At 44.7% G+C, this 19,454-nt stretch overlaps 1 protein-coding gene across 2 annotated transcripts in view; it reads left to right on the top strand.

The window, feature by feature from the left end:
- CNTRL (centriolin) overlaps positions 1-19,454 on the top strand; it is a 1,008,983-nt gene that overhangs the window by 791,756 nt on the left and 197,773 nt on the right. For both annotated transcript variants that reach the window (XM_078641873.1, XM_078641874.1), the window contains one exon: positions 4,873-4,946. In XM_078641873.1, coding sequence (XP_078497999.1) covers positions 4,873-4,946 — 74 coding nt within the window. The remainder of the gene's footprint in view (positions 1-4,872; positions 4,947-19,454) is intronic.

Genomic DNA, 19,454 nt, shown 5'->3' with positions numbered 1-19,454 from the left:
TGTATGAAGTATTTTGCCTTTGGTAGATACGAGCCTCTTGCTAGCTCCTATCTCCATGAAGCCTGGTCGCTTCCTTTTACATACAGATGCCTTAGGGAGGGCAAGGAAGTTCATCTGAAAGGCGAAGAATGCACTGAAACACCGGATCACTCATTAATGTGTAGACATATCCAATTACACGGCTCTTGTAATCAAAACGAGCCTAATTTAGCCTGTGTTTTGAAAGGTACCCCCGTGCCCGCTATCGTTCCCACATTCACATTACTGGCAAATGGGAGTTATTTAGTATTAAACAATGAGGATTGCTGTGAGTTAATAAAAGGCATTGCTTATGTCGTTACAGTCCGTGAACGTGTGGTTTGCTGTAAAAATGTGATGTATCCACCCACGCATGGGAAACTGGATGTGGCCGAGGATTCCGACCTTGGAAGCAGAGTTCAATAAGATGAGTCGCATAAGAGCTCTATTGTCCCAAAAAGAAGTTGCCCTGACATCTGCTCGTGAAACATTTGTCCTTCACGTAGCTAACCCCCGCACAGAGGTGCATGCTTTATTAAATACTGACCTACCATTGCATTTCAGGGAACTGATTCACACAATCTTCAATGCATCCTCCACAACGGCGCTGGCGCACGTTTTAAAGTAGTTAGCAGCGATCTTGTGACTTCATTTCAACATATATTTGGGGTCATTCCTGCCTTCTTTCATTCTACATTTTCCAGCTTATTTGGTGGATTTCCCGTTTTACTGGCGCTAGCTGCAGGCGTTCTATTACTGTTTTGTTTTATTAAAAATGGATGCACATCCTGTGTTCCAAGACGAGCTGTCGCGGCTGGCACTGTTTCGCAACAGGATGCTTGAATACCATGGTACGTTGCCGCTCGCCACCTTAAGTGCAGCTTATGGATTATCGTTTTGATTTTCCTATTTTACATGTGTCCAACCTGTCTTTCATTGCCTGAGTTGCGATTTCGACTGGGCCCTGGATTTGTGTCTCTGCAATATGGTGTCTCCCGAGGTGGATTATAACCAGCTCATGAGCCCCTTAGTTGCTCATGAACTGCTTTGTTCTGACGGAGGGATTATGGCCTTTGCAGCGATGCATGGAATGCTGGGTCGTTGGAATATATTCGCAGCGGCGCAAGATTTCTTGGCACACAGCTTCATCGAAAACCCACCGAGTTGCCCTCTGATGGTGCTAGAGGCTCAGGTAATTGAAGAGCATGTATGTTCTTTCCCACTATTGAATTGGATGGATGAATTATTTTCGGATGGGAACAGTGACTTCCTTTTGGAAGCTGTTGCTGCTTATTTTGCCTATTCAGTGCTAGACTGAGGTCTGTCGATTCATTGATTGGACATTTTTTTGAGCCCCAGACCTATTGACTTTGATTCCGGTGAACACTAATCTGTCATGATTATGAGATTTTGGTTTTTTTAAGTGACCAAAAACATTATTTTTTCACTTACTCGAATTTGAACTGCCTGTCGTTCTTGAACTCTGCATTTCAAATATGTTCCCCTTATCTTATCTTATCAGTGCTCTGATCAAGGGAGGGTGTCATATAGATATGCTTTGCCTACACACTGTGTTAAGTTAGCATGAGCTTATTAGGAGTTTAAACGCCATTTTACCTTTTTGCTGCTTCTGCACACGACACATAATTGTCACTTTAGCTTTGAGCCTAGTAGAATGTTTTGCTCCACACGAGAATAATATGTTATTGCTCTGATATCAGCTTTGCTTGGTGAGCTGTGTCTGTACAGTGAGTGCTGAATCCTTCAAGGATATCTCAACACAGTAGTGGTTATGAGGTCTGATCTTCGCACGTTCCTAGACATAACATACATGCAGCTGCGGCCAAATTCTGGCTTTAGGCACGTTTTTATATTGCATTACACAGAGCACACACACACACACCCACTTGATTGTGCTTCGCATGCAGAGAGCTGGTGGAAGATGATGTGATCCCTTACCACTAGGATCTGAGGTATGGGGCCGCCCTGCTAAAACCCAAAGAGACCTTCTTAGATATAATATAATATACTAGCAAGGGAGGGTGAGAATTAGGTGACTTTTAGCCTTCTTCCCTCTAGCATTTTAACATGCTTTCACCCTTTGTATTCTATGGACTAGTAACTATGCCGATTACTTTGTTTCTTATAATATGTTTGCTTGTATTAGCTAAGTTACTGCGCTTGAGAACACTGCATTAGAAAATAAACATTTCAAATGTGCACGCGTCTTCATTTAATCCTTGTTCTGTATTGAAATGATTGTATAACAAAAGAGTGTTCATGTGTTCCACGTTACCTGAGGTATTCTAAGTCCATGTTCTGGTTTGTCTAAACATTGGGAGTTTGTAATAACCAATGAGACACTGTAGCTAGTCTGGTAGGGGATTTTGGGTACTAAGGTGAGTTTTGGCACACCCTAATTCACTGAGGTTCCAAGTCTCTATGCACAGTTCTGTATGAGAACGGAATCCCTGCGACATCTCTTTCCCGCTCCTGAATATCTTTGGTAAGTTTAAAGTGTATTCACAATAATGTATTTACAGCTGAAGCATACCGTCACCTGGTAGATCTCTTGTTTATTTGATCATTACAGCACTTGCACTTAAGAGATTGTTTTTAGTTTGTAAACTTTATTTTATTGTTACTTGTGGCCATTACCTGTATAGCCGTCCAATTTGGGGCCGACTTCTCTCGCTGTTTCGCTGCTTCCCAATTGGGAACTCTTATCCTCCAACCCTTTCTACTAACTTTCTGGTCCACCACAGGCATCCGTTTGTGCGGAGAGAGTCATTTTCTTTCCATGCTATTTTGCTCTTCTGCTGGCCACCATCTTGTGAAATTCCATGGCTGCGGAGTTGGTGTCGGTCGGGCACTGGGTCTTGGAGGAGGGTGGTGTTGAGGTGTTCCTCTGTGACCTTGCTCCAGTTCCTTTGTGGCAGGCGAGGGGCGGGCTTGAGTGCGGAGGTGGTGTTGAAGGTGAAGTGGACGCAGCGGTGGTCCATCTAGAGGGGCTGGGTGGTGTGGCTGAAGCGGACGCCAGGCGGGCCTTCTGCGGTTGTGGGGGTTTTGTCGATGGTGAAGGATCTGTGGCAGGATCTGCACGAGAACTGTCCATTGGTGGTGTTCGGCGAGGATCTTTCGCAGTCAGTGTGTCTTCTGGGATTGAGTGCGTGGAGGGTAGTGGAATCGTAGCGGTAGGGTTTAGGAGCGACAGGGTTTCTGGCGCTGGTCACGGTCTGCTCGCAGACGGGCTTGCCTTAGGCGTGCCAGATGCGTGCTAGCGGCACGCCGGAGGCGCGCTAGCGCCGCAACCGTGCAGCAGCCTCCATTAAGTAGGGGATGGGGGGCGGGACTGGAGGTGGGGAGGCAGGGGCTGTGATGGTGGGAGGTGCCGCAGGGGCAGCAGCGGAGGGAAAAAGGCCACGGGAAAATAGAACAGTGGAGTAAGCAACACACTTTAAATTAAGTACAAGAAATAAACTTTCAATTTAAACTAAACGAGTCTCCCAGCAAAAGTCCTAAGAAGACCAGGTGAAGAAAGGTACACTGTGCGGGGTCGGCGGGCTTCCGACTCGAACCCAGAAGGCGGGAGGGCTCTGGAGCAGAGGCGAGTGTTGCTGCATGCGGAGCTGCTGGGGATGGTGTTGTCCTAGACCGGAGTTCTAGGTGTCACACGCGCTGCCCCGCAGCGGCTGCCATTAAGTAGGGGAGGGGGCGGGACTGGAGGCGGGAGCGGGGCACTGATGGTGGGAGGGGCAGCAACAGTGGGGAAAGTGCTACCGGAAAATAGAACAGTGGAGTAAGCAACACACTTTAAATTAAGTACAAGAAATAAACTTTCAATTTAAACTAAACGAGTCTCCCAGCAAAAGTCATGAGAAGACCAGGTGGAGAAAGGTACACTGTGCGGAGGCGGCGGGCTGCCGACTCAAACCCAGAAGGCGGGAGGGCTCTGGAGCAGAGGCGAGTGATGCTGCACTCAGAGCTGCTGGGGAGAGTGCTGGCCAGGACTTCCTCATGCTTCTTCATCCTGAAAACTCTAAGGAAAGTGTTGCCTTATATCTCAGCAAGTCTACAAAAGAGGGTAGTCAGAACTCTTATCTCCTCCAAAGGAGACTATGGCAACGCTCTCTTCAACAATATCCAAAAGCGTTTTCTTCAAATATTACAAACGCTACAGAATGAAGCGGCATGGCTACTACTGGACATTACAAAACGGAAATCAGCTTCCCAAGCACTGATTCTCCGACACTGGCTCCCTATTGATAAACTTATTCAATTTAAGGCACTCTGTATTGCCTTCAGAGCTTAACAAGCTGACGGCCCAGACTATTTGATTCAGCGTTTTCAACGCTACATTCCTTCTCGTCCTCTATGCTCGTCCACAAGCAGTATTCTTATAATCCCCAGATTTAAAAAAGGCAATTGGTGTGGAGAGGCTTCATCGTTTGCACATCTAGGCTGTGGAACTCTCTCCCAACAGAACTTAAAATTAAGACAAATCTATTGGACTGTAGGAAACATCTAAAAACCACAAATAACTGTCTTTTTCCATATCCTCTTAGCATTATTGTCTGCCTAGCGCCTAGAAACCCCCGTGTGATTGTCACGCTTTATAAATGTTATTTTCATTTAATCTTCTATCATTTCTTCCTGTTTCTGTCTCTGGTGTAGGATGATTTATAGTTTTCTGTAGCTGAGCAACAACATATAATGCCTCCAATATACTTTGATTGTTGATTCGACTTTTCTGACATCACGTTACTATCAATGTGTTGCCTCCTCATTACACAATAAGCCTATCTGTGGCCAAATATCTATCCTCAGTGTTTACCTTTACTGAATTCTTTTCAGAGAAAAAACAAGAATTGGATTTGATGAAAGAAGAGTTGAGTGACTCCAGGGATCAGATGCAGCTAATTCAACTGGTGAGTAATTTAATATTATTGTCTTGAATTGAAATGTATGAAAACCACAATATTGATATATCTTTCAATACAATATATGTTAGTTGACTGAATGTTTTGCACTGCCAGAAGAAAATATTGTTGAAAAAATAAATGGTGTACACTGTTTTGTAGTTGTGTGTATCTCCGTAAGATAATTGTGGATCCTTTTTAATGTTACATATTTGGGAAACCAGGTGGAATTCCAGGAGATGTATTGAATTATCTAGTTTAATACAAAAATGCTTAGAACTTTGCCCTTGAAAATAGTGAAACACAATCTGTTGTGATGTATAATTTTACTATAGCTTCAAAAATAGTCTAACCAACGAAGTATGCAATTGACATGGGGATGTATCTGTTGAGATGACAGAATTTTTTCATTGAACAATATTGCCACCTGATTGTGCTGTCAATACAGGTTTATGTATGCATACATCCACTTAATATTCTATGCACCAATGTGGACAATTATGCAGTATGTTTTTGATAAACCTGGGATTTGATCTTTAGCATGGGTTCCTTTATTGCCTTTCACTTGTGTATGGTTTACCAAGCATGTACAGTGAAGGAGTAAAACTGTAATTACCATACCGCTTTGATCCAAATGCCAACTTTTTTGTTTGCTAATCTTTGATGTTTTGTCTCTGTCTCATTTGCGTTTTGCACCCTCACTTTTTTTTAATTGCAGGAGATGATTGCTCTTGTTGCTAAGTTGTTGATTATGAAGCTAGCAGATTTGGACCCTAATCCAAACCTCTCCCCGTGTGCTTGATTTTTTTGATCTAGGCAGATTTCTTTTTCTAAATGTTGTGTACACTTATTGGTAAACTTTGGGAGTGTTTATACACATGCTAACCCTAAGTGTTGAATATGAAAATCTAACTTTGTGTTAGCAATGAACAAAGTAAAAAGACACAATCCATTATAAATAATATGTTTATTCAAAGTATTGCATTAGTAAACCTTAGGTTCGAGGCATATGAGCTGCAGATTACACACTGTGCATAGATCGCCATCTGGTTTTGGGCTCGGATGTTTGCACTTTGTTATTGTCCTGGAAAAGTCTTTGGAAGTCACAAGATAGGTGACTCCTCCTGAGGACCATAGTGCGCATGGGCATTGACTCCATCTTCAGATAGTTTTTTTCCGTCATTGGGTTTGGATGTACTTGTAGCGCTCCGGTTTGGAAACCGTTACCGATTCTATTTTCGATGCGCAATCCTTCACCCTTTCGACGGTATTGTCTCGATCGCGATTCCAGTTGACGCGCATCTCAACAAATTTGAAGTCCTCGATTCCAATAGTCGACGAGGGCCTTCGGGCCTACTTGGGCCTTGGTATCTGGCTCATGGAAAGGACTCCTTTCAAGAAGTGTCCTCAGTGTGGGTCGAAGTTTCCCCACACCGATCTGCATGAGGTGTGTAACCTCTGCCTTTCACCGGAGCACGAGGCCAGAGACTGTGAAGATTGTGCCTCCTTCCGCTCCAAGAAGACCATTCAAGATCATCGAGCTTGAAGAAAAATGGCTCGATCCTCGACTCCAATCCCTGACATCTTCCAGGAAGGCGTCGATGTACCGGAACAGGAGAGCAAATCCTCGGCAGCGAATCCGAAGTAGAGGAATTCGACATCGAAGAGCGGGTCGTAAGTAAGATCGTCGACCCCGACCCCCTCCGTACAACATCAAAAAAGGCTTCGGTCACACCTTCTCCTTCGTACTCAGGTGCACACCGACACACTATTTCCAATGCCCCGCCCCCGGGCCAGGCAAAGAATCATATTAAGCCTTCAGGCGACTCGGGCTCGAGCCAGCCTGCTGTTGGTACCGAAACACCGGCACCGAAAAGAAACCATCTTCATCCTCATTGCAGATCGCTGCCTCCACATCCAAGCACCCGGTACCGAAATCCACCGGCATGAACCATCCAAGCATTCGGTACCGAAACCCGCAGGTACCGTACCATCTACTCCGAAACACCCAGAGCCGAGTAAAAAGCCAACCCCTAAGACTCGTGATCCACGTCCTCCGGAGCCGAAAAACCCTCGGTTCCGAAGAAGCAACCAGCTCCAAAATCAACTACAGAGCCGGTAAAGCACCACAAAACCATACCGGAACCAGTGCCTCATAAGTCTAGCAAACAGAGAAAGTCGGTGCCCAAAGAGCAGCCTACGCCACTAGACAGACCCTCCAGGATTTCGCGATTTCGCGATTTGCAAAAAAATTGCGAAATCAGCAGTTTTGTAAAAATGCTGCGATTTTTACAAAACTGCCTGCGAAATTTGAAATATGTGAACCAGATACATGGCACAGATATTTTAAATGTGAGGAAATATTTTGATTGTTAATCCGTAAATCTTCTTTCCATAATAGATTGTTTCCTTAGTAAAAATACATTTGCATCGCTATCAATCTTCTATACAAATGTTAAATGAGTCATCTTTTTTTCCACCGAGCCCTCGAACAAGCTAAAATGCATTACACAGTATATCCTCATCAATTGGTTATTTAAAGAATTACGCTGCAGATCGTTCTGCAGAGAAACTCGAGTCTGTTGATCCATGTTTCAAATAACATTTACAGCTGGATTTAGGAATGAAACCACAGCCACAGACTACATGAGCAAAGGCGTATACGTATACCCACATTTTAAATATGCATGGCAGTGAAAGCATATTAAGTAGACTGAGCTATGGAGACATTACTAGAGAACAGGGCCTTCATTGAAATGGATAATAACTGAAATCAGTAAGCACAAACGTATTTAGCAGTTAATATAGTACCCCTATCAGCCTTTAACAATGCAATATAGTACCCCTATCAGCCTTTAACAATGCAATCTTGCTGTAATTATCAAAGTAAATAAAAGGTGTTGTTATTGCCTACATAACTGGCACTCATTTTGAAAACATGAGAAGGATGAAAAGCTGGGTTATCCTCAATGAGATTTGAATCTTTGAACTTGACACTGCCTACAGCTTTCTAGGGTCGGATTGCAATACAAATTGGCCCTGGTATGCAAAAATGTGGCCCTGGTTTCACACCTGCCAAGGGTAGCACCATTCATCTCTGGGCACGTCCCTGTATTTAAAGACCACTTCAAATACATTAGGTAATGTTTTGAGCAGGAGCGGGCATGAGTCCATCCTAAAGCTGCAAGCCTATTTCAAAGTGGAATACTCTTCTAAAAGAGTTTCCATTGATTTCAGGCTGAAAATGAATGCTTATGAGTAAAATAAAGTGCGGCAAAATGCCGCTAAATTTCTACATTTGCGCCGCTAAATTTCCATATTTGTGCCGCTAAATTCCCTAATCCATGCCGCAATATCCTGGGGGGTCTGACTAGAGCTTTTTATACCTGATCCAACACAAAAGCCTCTTCTCAAGGATCCCAAGACTGGTCAACTCACCCTCAGCTCAAAGAAGAGACCTTTGGATACACCTGCACCAGCCACATCACCTAAAAAGAGGGATATTGGTACATCTCCTCTCGGGGTCCCTTCTCCACCAGCACCTCCTCCACCACTCTCCTCCTCCACCTCTCTCCTCCTCCACCTCCTCCACCACATCATTCTCCTACACCATCTCCACCAGGTAATGATGATGATACTTCTAATGAAGGAGAGAGTACATGAGGAACCACTAGGGGATCATAGTCCACCTTCTTCCCCTGACCCCTGTGATGATTATAATACACCCGATGTTCCTAATGTTCCACAGGAGGACATATACCCCTCTACACCTGAGGACACAATAGGCTTTTACCAGCTGCTTCACAGAGCTGCTCAGAACCACGGGGTTAGCTTACACAGAGACCCTGTAGAAGAGGATTTTCTTATGGACACTTATGACACCTCACATAGGTCCACCTCAATTTTACCAATGCTAAAAGGGGTAACTAAGCATGCACCAGAAGTATTCAAAGATCCTGTGCGGGCTAGAGTTATTAACCCCAGGATTGACAAAAAGTATAAAGCTGCTCCTGGAGACCTAGCCTATATTAAAGGCCCGGACCATTAGACTCACTAGTAGTCTTGAATGCCAGAAAAAGGGCCAACTCCCAAACATCAGGAGATGCTCCACCCACTGATAAAGAATCCAAGCTCTTAGACGCCTCAGGAAAAAGAACAGCGTCACAGGCAGCTAATATTTGGCGTATAGCCAACACTCAGGCTCTGTTGCCAGGTATGATAGGGCACAGTACGACAAACTACAGACCCTATTGCAACACCTACCAGATAAATATAAAAACAGGGCCAATGATCTTATACAAGAGGGTAAAATAATTACTAACACCTCCATTCGTTGCGCTCTGGATGTAGCTGTTACCGCCTCAAGAGCCGTCAATACAAGTGTACTTTTGCGTAGACATGCGTGGCTACGCATTTCAGGTTTTAAACCAGAAGTACAAACTGCTATTTTAAATCAGCCTTTCCACCAAGAGCATTTATTTTGCCCTAATGTAGATTCCTCATAAGAAAAAATGAAAAAAGACACAGTCAAATCTATGGGAGCCTGGCAAGCTTCCAGACGTTCTTTTTGTCGCTCATTTTACAAAGGCGCCTCCAGAGGCTTCTCCTCTGACAACCCTACCACTTCTTACAAAGCTCCCACCCAGTCTACCTTTACCAGGTTACCAGAGAGGTGGTTACCGAGGCAATAACAATAAGGGAAGAGGCAAAACAACAACACCAGGTCGGCCTCCACCCCTACCCAGTGACTTCCCGCCACTCCCCCCCGGAACATTCCAATCCTGTCGGGGGAGAATACAACAGTTCCTTCCTGTCTGGAACAACATCACCACAGACAGGTGGGTAAGACAAATAGTTCAATCAGGCTACTGTCTAGAACTCACCTCTACCCCCCCAAACATACCAACCAGGCAGCGTCAAATGTCACTAGATCATTTATCACTGCTCAAACAAGAGGTCATCTCCCTTCTGCAAAAACATGCAATTGAACCAGTACCACTGCATCAACAAAACACAGGGCTTTACTTCCTCATTCCAAACAAGCATTTGCAATGCAATAGGTCTCGCATTAGGAAAGTTTGAGCTATTGGTATTGTAAATGGCAAAGTTTTTATTTATGTTTTTTTTTTTTTTAAATAGCTAAATTAATAGCTTCGTCATTTACAACGCCAATAGTTATAACTTTCGCAAATGTGATACCTATAGCATTTGTAATGCAATATGTTTTGTATTTACAAACCGCGAGAGGACAAAAAAAAGCTCCGGACCACCGCCTCCTCCCAGGCCTTCAAAAGGGACCTCAAAGTTCTCCTCCTCCAGAGACACCTCCAAAAGTAATTCACGTCCTCTTGCTATTTGTGAGGAAGACTTCCCACTACTGATAATTTCTACTTTCCATGACCATGGAAGTGCCTTCCCAGTGTATGCCTGTGATTGGAGGGTCTGCCTTTTTGCAGTATTTTCCATGTACTGGTGTTCGGTGCCCTTTTGTAACATGCACACACCACTCTGCCCTTGCAACACACGGCTGCTACCTCTCACATGTCTTTACCTTTGATACTTGCACAAGTGCCACCTTGCCCATGTAACGCTTGTTCCTGAGCCTGAGTGTCTAGCACTTATTGCAGGACTATACCTCTAATTATACTCTGTTTTCTCTTATAACTGCACACTTGTCACTTTCATTTCCTCTTGTGCACTTTTGACTACCTCATGTATTTTGGTTGCTCACAATTTTTACTCAAGTATTTTGTTTGCTCACGATTGTCACTATTACCTTTACTACCTCATGTATTTTGGTTGCTCACAATTTTTCCTCTTGTGCACTTTTGACTACCTCATGTATTTTGGTTGCTCACAATTTTTACTCAAGTATTTTGTTTGCTCACGATTGTCACTATTACCTTTACTACTTCATGTATTTTGGTTGCTCACAATTTTTATTCAAGTATTTTGTTTGCTCACCATTGTCACTATTACCTTTACTACCTCATGTATTTTTGGTTGCTCATAGTTTTTACTACCTCATGTATTTAGTTTGCTCACAATTGTCACTATTACCTTATGTAAGTAACGTATGTTTTTGCAACCTGTTCTTTTGTAATGTTTCTCATTATGTTTCATTTCTGTTCCTAATGTGAAGTGCTCTGACGCCTTCGGGTAAAGTCCGCGCTATATAAAAATGCATAAATACATAAATAAATAAATACCGCTTTCGGGTAAAGTCCGCGCTATATAAAAATGCATAAATAACTAAATAAATAAATACCGCAAATCACCGCCGTCACTCTGCCGGCCTGCGACCAGGAAGTCAGGCAGGCCGGCGCGACAACCGGAAACAGGAAGTAGGAGGGCGGGAGCCTACCCCGCCTCCCACGGAAGAGCCGCGATTGGAGCCGTGTTTGGAGCACCGGAGCAGGCAGGAGCCTATCCTGCGCCCCGGTGCCGAAGGAGGGAAGAAGAGTCCTGCTGCCGGGCCCTGCAGCTGAGGAGAGCCGCCGAGAGCCGCCGCACGAAGAAAGCCGGTGAGTGGGTTGTTGGGGGGGGGAAAGAGCATGTGTGTGTGCGCGCGTGGGGGGGGGGGAGCCGCGGGCTGTGTATGTGTGTGTGTATGTGTCTTGGAGTGCGTGTGTGTGACTGTGGGGGAGGGGGGTGTGTGTGTGTGAGCGAGTGTCTGTCTGCGCGCGCATGTGTATGGCGCGGGACGCGACGTGCGCGTTCGCGCACACGAATCCAAGCAATCCAAGCTCGTACACCCTCTTGTCCTCCTTCCCCCCACACTGATCGCTATTGGTCTCCAGCTGGACAAATGCATCCTTGCGGATGCATTGCCAGCGAGACCCAAAAAGGACGGCTCTCTAAGACCCATCCTAGATCTCAGAACCCTAAACTATACATACAATCGGACCACTTTCACATGGTCACGCTTCAACAGGTTCTCCCTCTACTGGAACAAGGCGATTTCCTTGCGACTCTAGATCTCAAGGACGCCTACTTTCATGTTCCCATTCACACCTCTCACAGAAAGTATCTTAGGTTTGTAGTGGAAGGTCAGCATTACCAGTTCAAGGTATTCCCATTCGGAGTCACCACAGCACCCAGAGCCTGTCTAGCAGTAGTTGCAGCTCATCTAAGGAGGCAACATATTCATGTGTACTCCTACCTAGACTACTGGCTCATAAAAGCCAAGTCGTACAACCAGTGCGTACAACACACTCACGCTACAATTCAGCTGCTTCACGACTAGGGGTTTACTATAAACCATCCAAAGTCTCACATGCAACCGTCCCACATACAGCAATACCTAGGGGCAACATTAAATACCTTAAAGGCACTTGCATATCCCAATCCAACCAGGATATCAAGCACACAAAGCCTTCTCACAAAGTTTCAACCACAACACTCTCTCCCAGCTCGAGTGTTCATGCAGCTAATAGGGAGGATGGCATCTTCCATTTTCATAGTCCCTCATGCAAGACTCCAGATGCGTCCCCTACAGGAAAGTCTATAACGTCAGTGGAACCAGGCTCAAGGTCAGCTAACAGATCTGGTGTTGGTGGACGGTCGCACTCATCGCTCTCTGCAGTGGTGGAACACCAAAAACCTTTCCAAAGGGGAACGTTCATCGAGCCAGTTATTTATTTATTTATTTATTTATTTATTTAGAGTTTTGTATAGCGCGAACAAGACCCGTGGGTATCAGAGCGCTTAACATCGAGGCAGGTTATACATTTCCAATTCGGTATCGATATACAACAGATAAATAAGAGATAACAGAGACTATGGCTATATAGAGTGTCTAACTATATATCTTCCAAACACATGTGGAAATGGTAAAAAGAAGTGATAGAGACAATGATCAGTCGATAAGTTGAGGTAGAGGTTATATAGATTATATAGTTTGGCGGATACCGCCGAGGCTTGTGTGTGGCGTCAGTCTCATGTCAGCGATAGTGTTCATGTGGAGGCCACCCTTCCGTTAATGAAATAGTTCATACCAGCGATCTATCGGCTTCCCTATGCAAGGTATTTACTCATCATTAGGCTTTTCATTTCACGTTTAAATTGTACAATATTTTGAATCTTCCTAATGCTAGGGGGGAGTGAGTTCCAGACTCTGGGGGCAGCTCCAGAGAATGCTCGGTCATAAGTCTTTTTCTTTCGGAAGAAGGCTGGTGGTCTCAGCAGCAGCTCCTTGGCGCTTCTCCCTGGTCTGTTTCCTCCCGATAGCTTAATTTTCTTGGCTAGGTATCCTGGGGTGTTATGGTGCACCGCTTTGTGAGTAATACAAGCTATCTTCATTTGAACTCTAGCCTCAAAAGGTAGCCAGTTTAGTGCTTTCAGGTGAGGCGATATATGATCAAATTTCCTAGATCCAGTGATGAGTCTTGCCGCAGCGTTGAGACAGGCTTTTAGAGGTGCTGTGGAAGTTTTGGGTAGGCCAGTTAAGGTAGAGCATCCATATTCTATCCTGGATATTACTAGGGATTGTACAGCTAGTTTTAGATCTGCTTCTGAGATGAAAGGTTTTAGTTTTCTTAGGTAGTTCAAATGGAAGCGGGCACTTTTTGCCATTGAATTAATGTGGGCTTTCATGTCGAGTTTCTCATCTAATGTGATTCCTAGTGATTTGGCAGAGTTGACTATGGTAGGTGTGCAGTTTAGCGCAGTCACCAATTTGGTCCATTCCTTTATTTCTGGGTGGCTCCTTGGAGGTGAGATTAGCAAGAATTCGGTTTTCTGGGCATTTAATTTCAGATGATTGGAAGTTAACCATTGTACCGTCATCCTTAGTGTTTCATTGAGTAGATCTATGTCTTCAAGGGAGGCGATCTTTAGGTATATTTGCGTGTCATCTGCATACATGTGGTAGGATATCTTTGAATTCCGAAGAATGTCTGTGAGGGGTTCGACATACAGGTTGAATAGATCTGGGGATAGTGTTGAGCCTTGCGGGACCCCAATTGCGTTGGGACATGGGGCGGAGATTGCTTGGTTAACCATGAATCGTTGAGATCTGTTACTTAGGAAAGAGTTGAACCAGCTCAGGACGTTTCCGGATAATCCCATCCTGTCCTGTAGCCTGATCAGAAGTGCCTCATGATTTACCGTGTCGAACGCAGAAGACAGGTCAAGGAGAATCAATAGGCAAGCTTGATTTTTGTCTAGGGCTTGTAGTGCGTCATCAGCAATGTGCAGGATCGCTGTTTCTGTGCTGTGTCCTGTTCTGAATCCTGATTGGCATTCGTCTAGTAGGGAGAACTTAGTGATGTGTTGCTTCAATTGGTTCTGCACGCATTTCTCAATTAGTTTGGCCAGTAGAGGGATGTTAGTTACTGGTCTATAGTTATTGGGATCTGATGCATTCGCTGTCGGTTTTTTGATTATTGGAACTACTTGTCCTGTTTTTAGGCAATCCGGGAGGATCCCTTGTGTAAGTGAAGCGTTTATTATTTTGGTCCAGATTGGAACCACAATTTGACTTATTTCTCTTACACATTTTGCAGGCAAAGGGTCATGATAGTGGTTATTCGGTCTGATTTCGGACAGCGTTTTGGCGATCTTGTCATGTTCATATAGTTCAAATGTGTCCCAGTTTGCTCTATTTTTTGGCTCACTTTTTGCCTTACTCTCTGTTATCATGCCGGTCTCGCTCGTCAGTCGAGGTTGGGTCGGGAGGATACTTGCGGCCATTGCGAGCTCTACCTCTAGCGCTTTGGACTTCTCTAAGAAAAATGTAGAGAATTCCTCGCAGCTTAGTGGAGATTTTGCGTTCTCTTGAGTCGATTTGGCTTGTTTATCGGATTGCTGCTTTAGGATCTCGAAAAGTTTTCTTGGCCTGTTTTTGGCATTGTCAAGTTCTGCTCTTATAAATTCTTTTTTGGAATTGATTACCTTTTTGTTATAATCCTTTCTGATTTTTCTGAGGTCTTTCAGCTCTGGTGATGAAGGGTGTTGTCTCCATTTCCTTTCGGCAGTTCTCAACTTGCGCCTGTCTTCATTCAGAGACCCACTGAACCACGGATTCTTTGGCTTATCTGTAGTCCTTTTCAATTTTAGTGGCATAGTTTCATTGACTATATTTCCAATTGAGGTTAAGTAGTGATCAGTCAGTTCGCTTACATTCTGCAGGTCACTGGGTGGCTTGAGGCCTCTCTCGCATCTTTCAGCCAATAGCTCAATGTTCGCTTCTCTTGTATCTCGGATCAATTTTTTGGTCCTGTGGGGTTGCACAGACCTACCCTTTTTCACTGAGGGAATCACGAAAGTTATGGCGTGGTGGTCCGACCAATCACAAGGGTCTATAGCACGGATTGATGACTCTTTGTTTCTTGAAATAATCCAATCTAAGGTCGCTCCTTGCACGTGGGTAGGTTGGGTGCATGCTTGTGTGAGATTTAGTTCGGAGAGGAACTCTTTAACCAAATTGACCAGTTTGTCCTTGCCGTCATCCCAGTGTAAATTAAAATCTCCTAGGAATATGTTGTTGACTTCTGGATTGGAATTGGCCGTTATGATCTCTATTAGTTCCTCTGTGAACTTGGCGTTCTCTCCTGGTGGGTGGTAAAATGCATGCAAGTTGCATTTTTGATTGTTTGAAGATTTTATATTCAGACCCAGATATTCACATGATTCTAAGGGGTCGGCTTGTATCAAGTTGACGTCTATCTCTGATCGGTGAATGCATGCTATACCTCCTCCTATTTTTCTTAGCCTATCTAATCTCACAATGTTATAATGAGGTGGTACTAGGAGATCAATAGCAGGAGCGGATGATTCCTTTAGCCATGTTTCCGTAAGTATTGCCAGGTCGATTTCCTTACTGATGATGAGGGCTGCTATATCTGATGCATGTTTAGTTGCTGAACGACAGTTGAGTAGAAGGCATTTCAGTGGTTTATCCGAGTTAAGGAGGTTCCCAGCTTCGGGTTCAGTTGCTGTTAACTGGATATGTTGTAGATTGAGGTGGATTGCTTTCCTGTCATTCTTTCTGGAAGTTCTATTGGAATCAATTGGTACGGTTTTAATTCTCTCCTCCCTTTCCCTGGCTGGTCGATCATAGGTTCGGAGTAAGGCCAATGTTTCTTCATTTGATGAGGGGTTTATCCTGTCTGGTCTGTTGAGCCTATTTTTATGTGACAAAGCCATCTCGTCATTCTTTTTTTGTGCGGAGAGTACTAGATCCTGGATATGCGAAACCTTAGAGTGCGTGCTTACCGTCAGCTCCCACATCATTTCGATTGCATGTGAGATTTTCCTCGAGCCTTGTGCCAAGTTGCCTACTATTTTCTGAAGCTCCTTAATTTCTTTCTGATTTCGGGATGATTTCTTGGTGTGGATAGATCTGCCAGTTTGGGTAGTGTATTTTGTTCTTCTCCGAGACTGATCAGTTCTCATTCTCACAGTTCCATCATTAGTATCTTCGGTATGGTTGTTGTTCTCGCTTCTATTTGAGGTGTCCTGCGAGTTATCTATGTTGAGTGGTCTAAGTAATAACTTTGTGGGTGGGGATAAATTCGGCTCTGATATCGGATTTGAGCGGGGTAACGAGTCCTGTAGTGACTCGCTCGGAGCTGAGGTGTCTTCATCAGGCAGATTTACACCACCTGGTGGCGTCATCATCTCTTCTCTTTGGACCTGGCCCTGCTCTTCGTTTGTCCGCTTGGAAGGCCTCTGTGTTCTTTCTGTATTATTCTCGTGGGTTGCATTTACACTTTCAGTTATATCTCTAAAGCTGGAAGTTTGAGTCTTGTGGTCCCCAGGTCGGTTGACGTCTCTAGTTGAATTATCACTATTGTCACATGTGACTTCACGTGGGGTCAAGGGTAGTTGGTATCTTGGTTTCTCCAGCGTTACTTTTATTGTTAGGAAAATCTTTTCGAATTCCTCAAGGTCCCTATTGGCAGCTTGTATCAGCACTATTCCCGTTTTGTATAAAGTGATGCATAGATCAGCATTGCAGCTTCTTGATTGAGTGGTCATTATTTTTGTGCCATGTGGGATGTTTTTCATACTTCTTATGATCAGCATTTCTGTAATGGCATTACGCCATTTCGCTGTTTTATTTGTGTGGAAAATCAAGTCATTCGTTATGGTGCCTTTGACTATATCGAAGTATGGGTCGGCGAACAGTGTGTCCGGGTTTTTCCTCAATGTGTTGTGTTTAAACTTTTTGGCAGCATTTTTGGATAGGGTAGAAGGATATTTTATGCTCTGCGCTTTAGGGCCAGTCGTCCCTTGGTCCCTTTCATCCATTTTCACTTCCTGTTGTCGGTCTTATGATGATTTGATCTGAGTTGGTCCCTTGTCGGTGTACAGTGCTGGACACTGTCTTGGCTTCAGTAATTGGAGAATATATCCGAGAATATATCAGGTACCAGTATTTCGTGGTAAGTGTTATTTCATCTGATAAACACCAATTACATCTTTATATATCAGTTACCGTGCCATAGGTATTAAGTTAACTCTCCAATTAATGAGTTAGGAGAAGTCTGGGGTGAAGCTAGCCATTCCAAGATGTCCGCCGTTTCTGTTTCTGTAGTTAGTTCCCATTTGCTTTCTTATATAAAAGGTCCTCTTTCAGTGTCTATGCCCTGTGTTAATGCTATTGGTGGTTTTGAGTCTGCAGTCCCTTTACAATGTCTATGGCCCAGTTCTTTGCTGGTGATGTGGTGCTTAGATCATTTCCTTGGCCTTCACTTTCTCCGCTCTTATAAGAGGACTGCTCATCATATCCTCCGTATGCTCTCACTCCCTTCGCTGTTCTCTCTTGTTGGTTGCAATTGTGGGCATTGCCGAGGAGATCGTGATGTTGTTAGGTAGTGTCTTCAGCGGCCGCCATTTTAAAGTCAGGCGTGCCGCTTTCTCCGTTCGCCCTCTGCTCCCCCGAGTAGATACACGCAGAATGCATTCAGGGGGCGCCGCGCCGCGCGATGGGGCAGGGGCGCTCACACCTTGTCCGTCGTTCTCAGAGGTTGTTCCGCTCCTCTCGATTGTCGTGACGGATCTTGTCCTCCGTCGTTCCACAGATAGTGCTAACAGCAAACGCAGCGCTCTCCGGCTGGGGAGCTCATCTCTTACATCACACCATACAGGGCACGTGGACACCACAACAAAGGTTGCTCCACATCAATCATCTGGAATTGCTAGCCATATTCCTAGCATTAAAATCCTTCCAGAAACACATTTTGGACAAAGCTGTCCTAGTCTGCACAGACAATATGACAGCAGTGTACTACATATGAAAACAAGACGGGACACACTCTCTCCAACTCTCCCACCTAGCACAGAGCATATGGAGATGGGCCATTCCTCAAAACATTTTTCTCCTAGCCCAACATGTTCCAGGAGTCAAAAACTGCATAACAGATCTCTCGAGTTGTCAAACACAACACACTCACAAGTGGGAACTGCATCCGCAAGTTCTTCAACCATTTTTCCAGATGTGGGGTAGAGTGTTGTGGCTCACTGGTTAGAGGCGGCAGACCCGGAAGCAGAGAACAGCCCGGGACCAGTGTTCAATTCCCGACGCACCAGGGTCGTGGACCAGGGTCAGCGGACTCGATAATTCTCGCCTCGGTGCCTACTCTAACCAGGGATCACACTCAGCAACTCTGGGCATTAGCTTGCCTCATCTATACACCGGCCCCCCACATTCGTCGGGGATGCCTGATTTCACCTTGGAGATACCTAGTAGGGACCATCTCACAGGGATAGCCAGGACGGGTTCCCCAGCGGTCTACAGCGCCACGACGCCTCAGGGCAGCAGTGCGCTTTACAAGACACAAACAACAACTACCCACGAAAATGCCAAATGCCCAAGCTTCACCGCCACCCCCATTGTCCGAAGGCAATGCGATATGGATGAATTAGTCAGGCAGATTTGCGTCGCTTTTCCGCCTCTCCCACTCATTCCACTGGCGGTGCACAAACTACAGCAACACTCACTGACGCTCATCCTAGTTGCTCCAACATGGGCCAGACAACCGTGGTACACCACATTACTGGAACTCTCAGTAGTCCCCCACCAAAAACTACACTTCTCTCCACACCTCTTAACCCAGAGCCATGGAGAGATCAGACATCCAGATCCAGCACAACTTAACCTAGCGATCTGGCTCCTGAAATCTTAGAGTTCGGTTACCTTAACCTTCCTCCTGAATGCATGAATATTATCAAAGAAGCTAGACGCCCAACCACTAGAGCAGGGGTCTCCAACCTTTTTTGTAGTGACAGCTAATTCTGCTCAAGGAAAGTCCTGCTGAGCTACTAGCATATTTTATCACTGTCAAATGCTGATGATATGTATTAACATTACACTATGACCACCCTAAGCACAATTATCAGTAGTAACCACCGAAAAATTCCAGGTGAGGTTATCAGCAGAATGCTAGGAAAACGTTTATCAATATTAAATGCTTGTAATCAAGTAAAATTCAAATCATCACATGCAGTGTGCCACAAAAGGCATTACCACAGCAGTAAGTCTCCCCAACTCAGATTTAAAGTCGATAAACA

This window comes from Lissotriton helveticus, chromosome 5_1 (genome assembly GCF_964261635.1).
Source record: "Lissotriton helveticus chromosome 5_1, aLisHel1.1, whole genome shotgun sequence".
NCBI lineage: Eukaryota > Metazoa > Chordata > Amphibia > Caudata > Salamandridae > Lissotriton > Lissotriton helveticus.
Note: the sequence above shows the minus strand (reverse complement) of the source record. Positions and strands in the feature narration are given on the sequence as shown.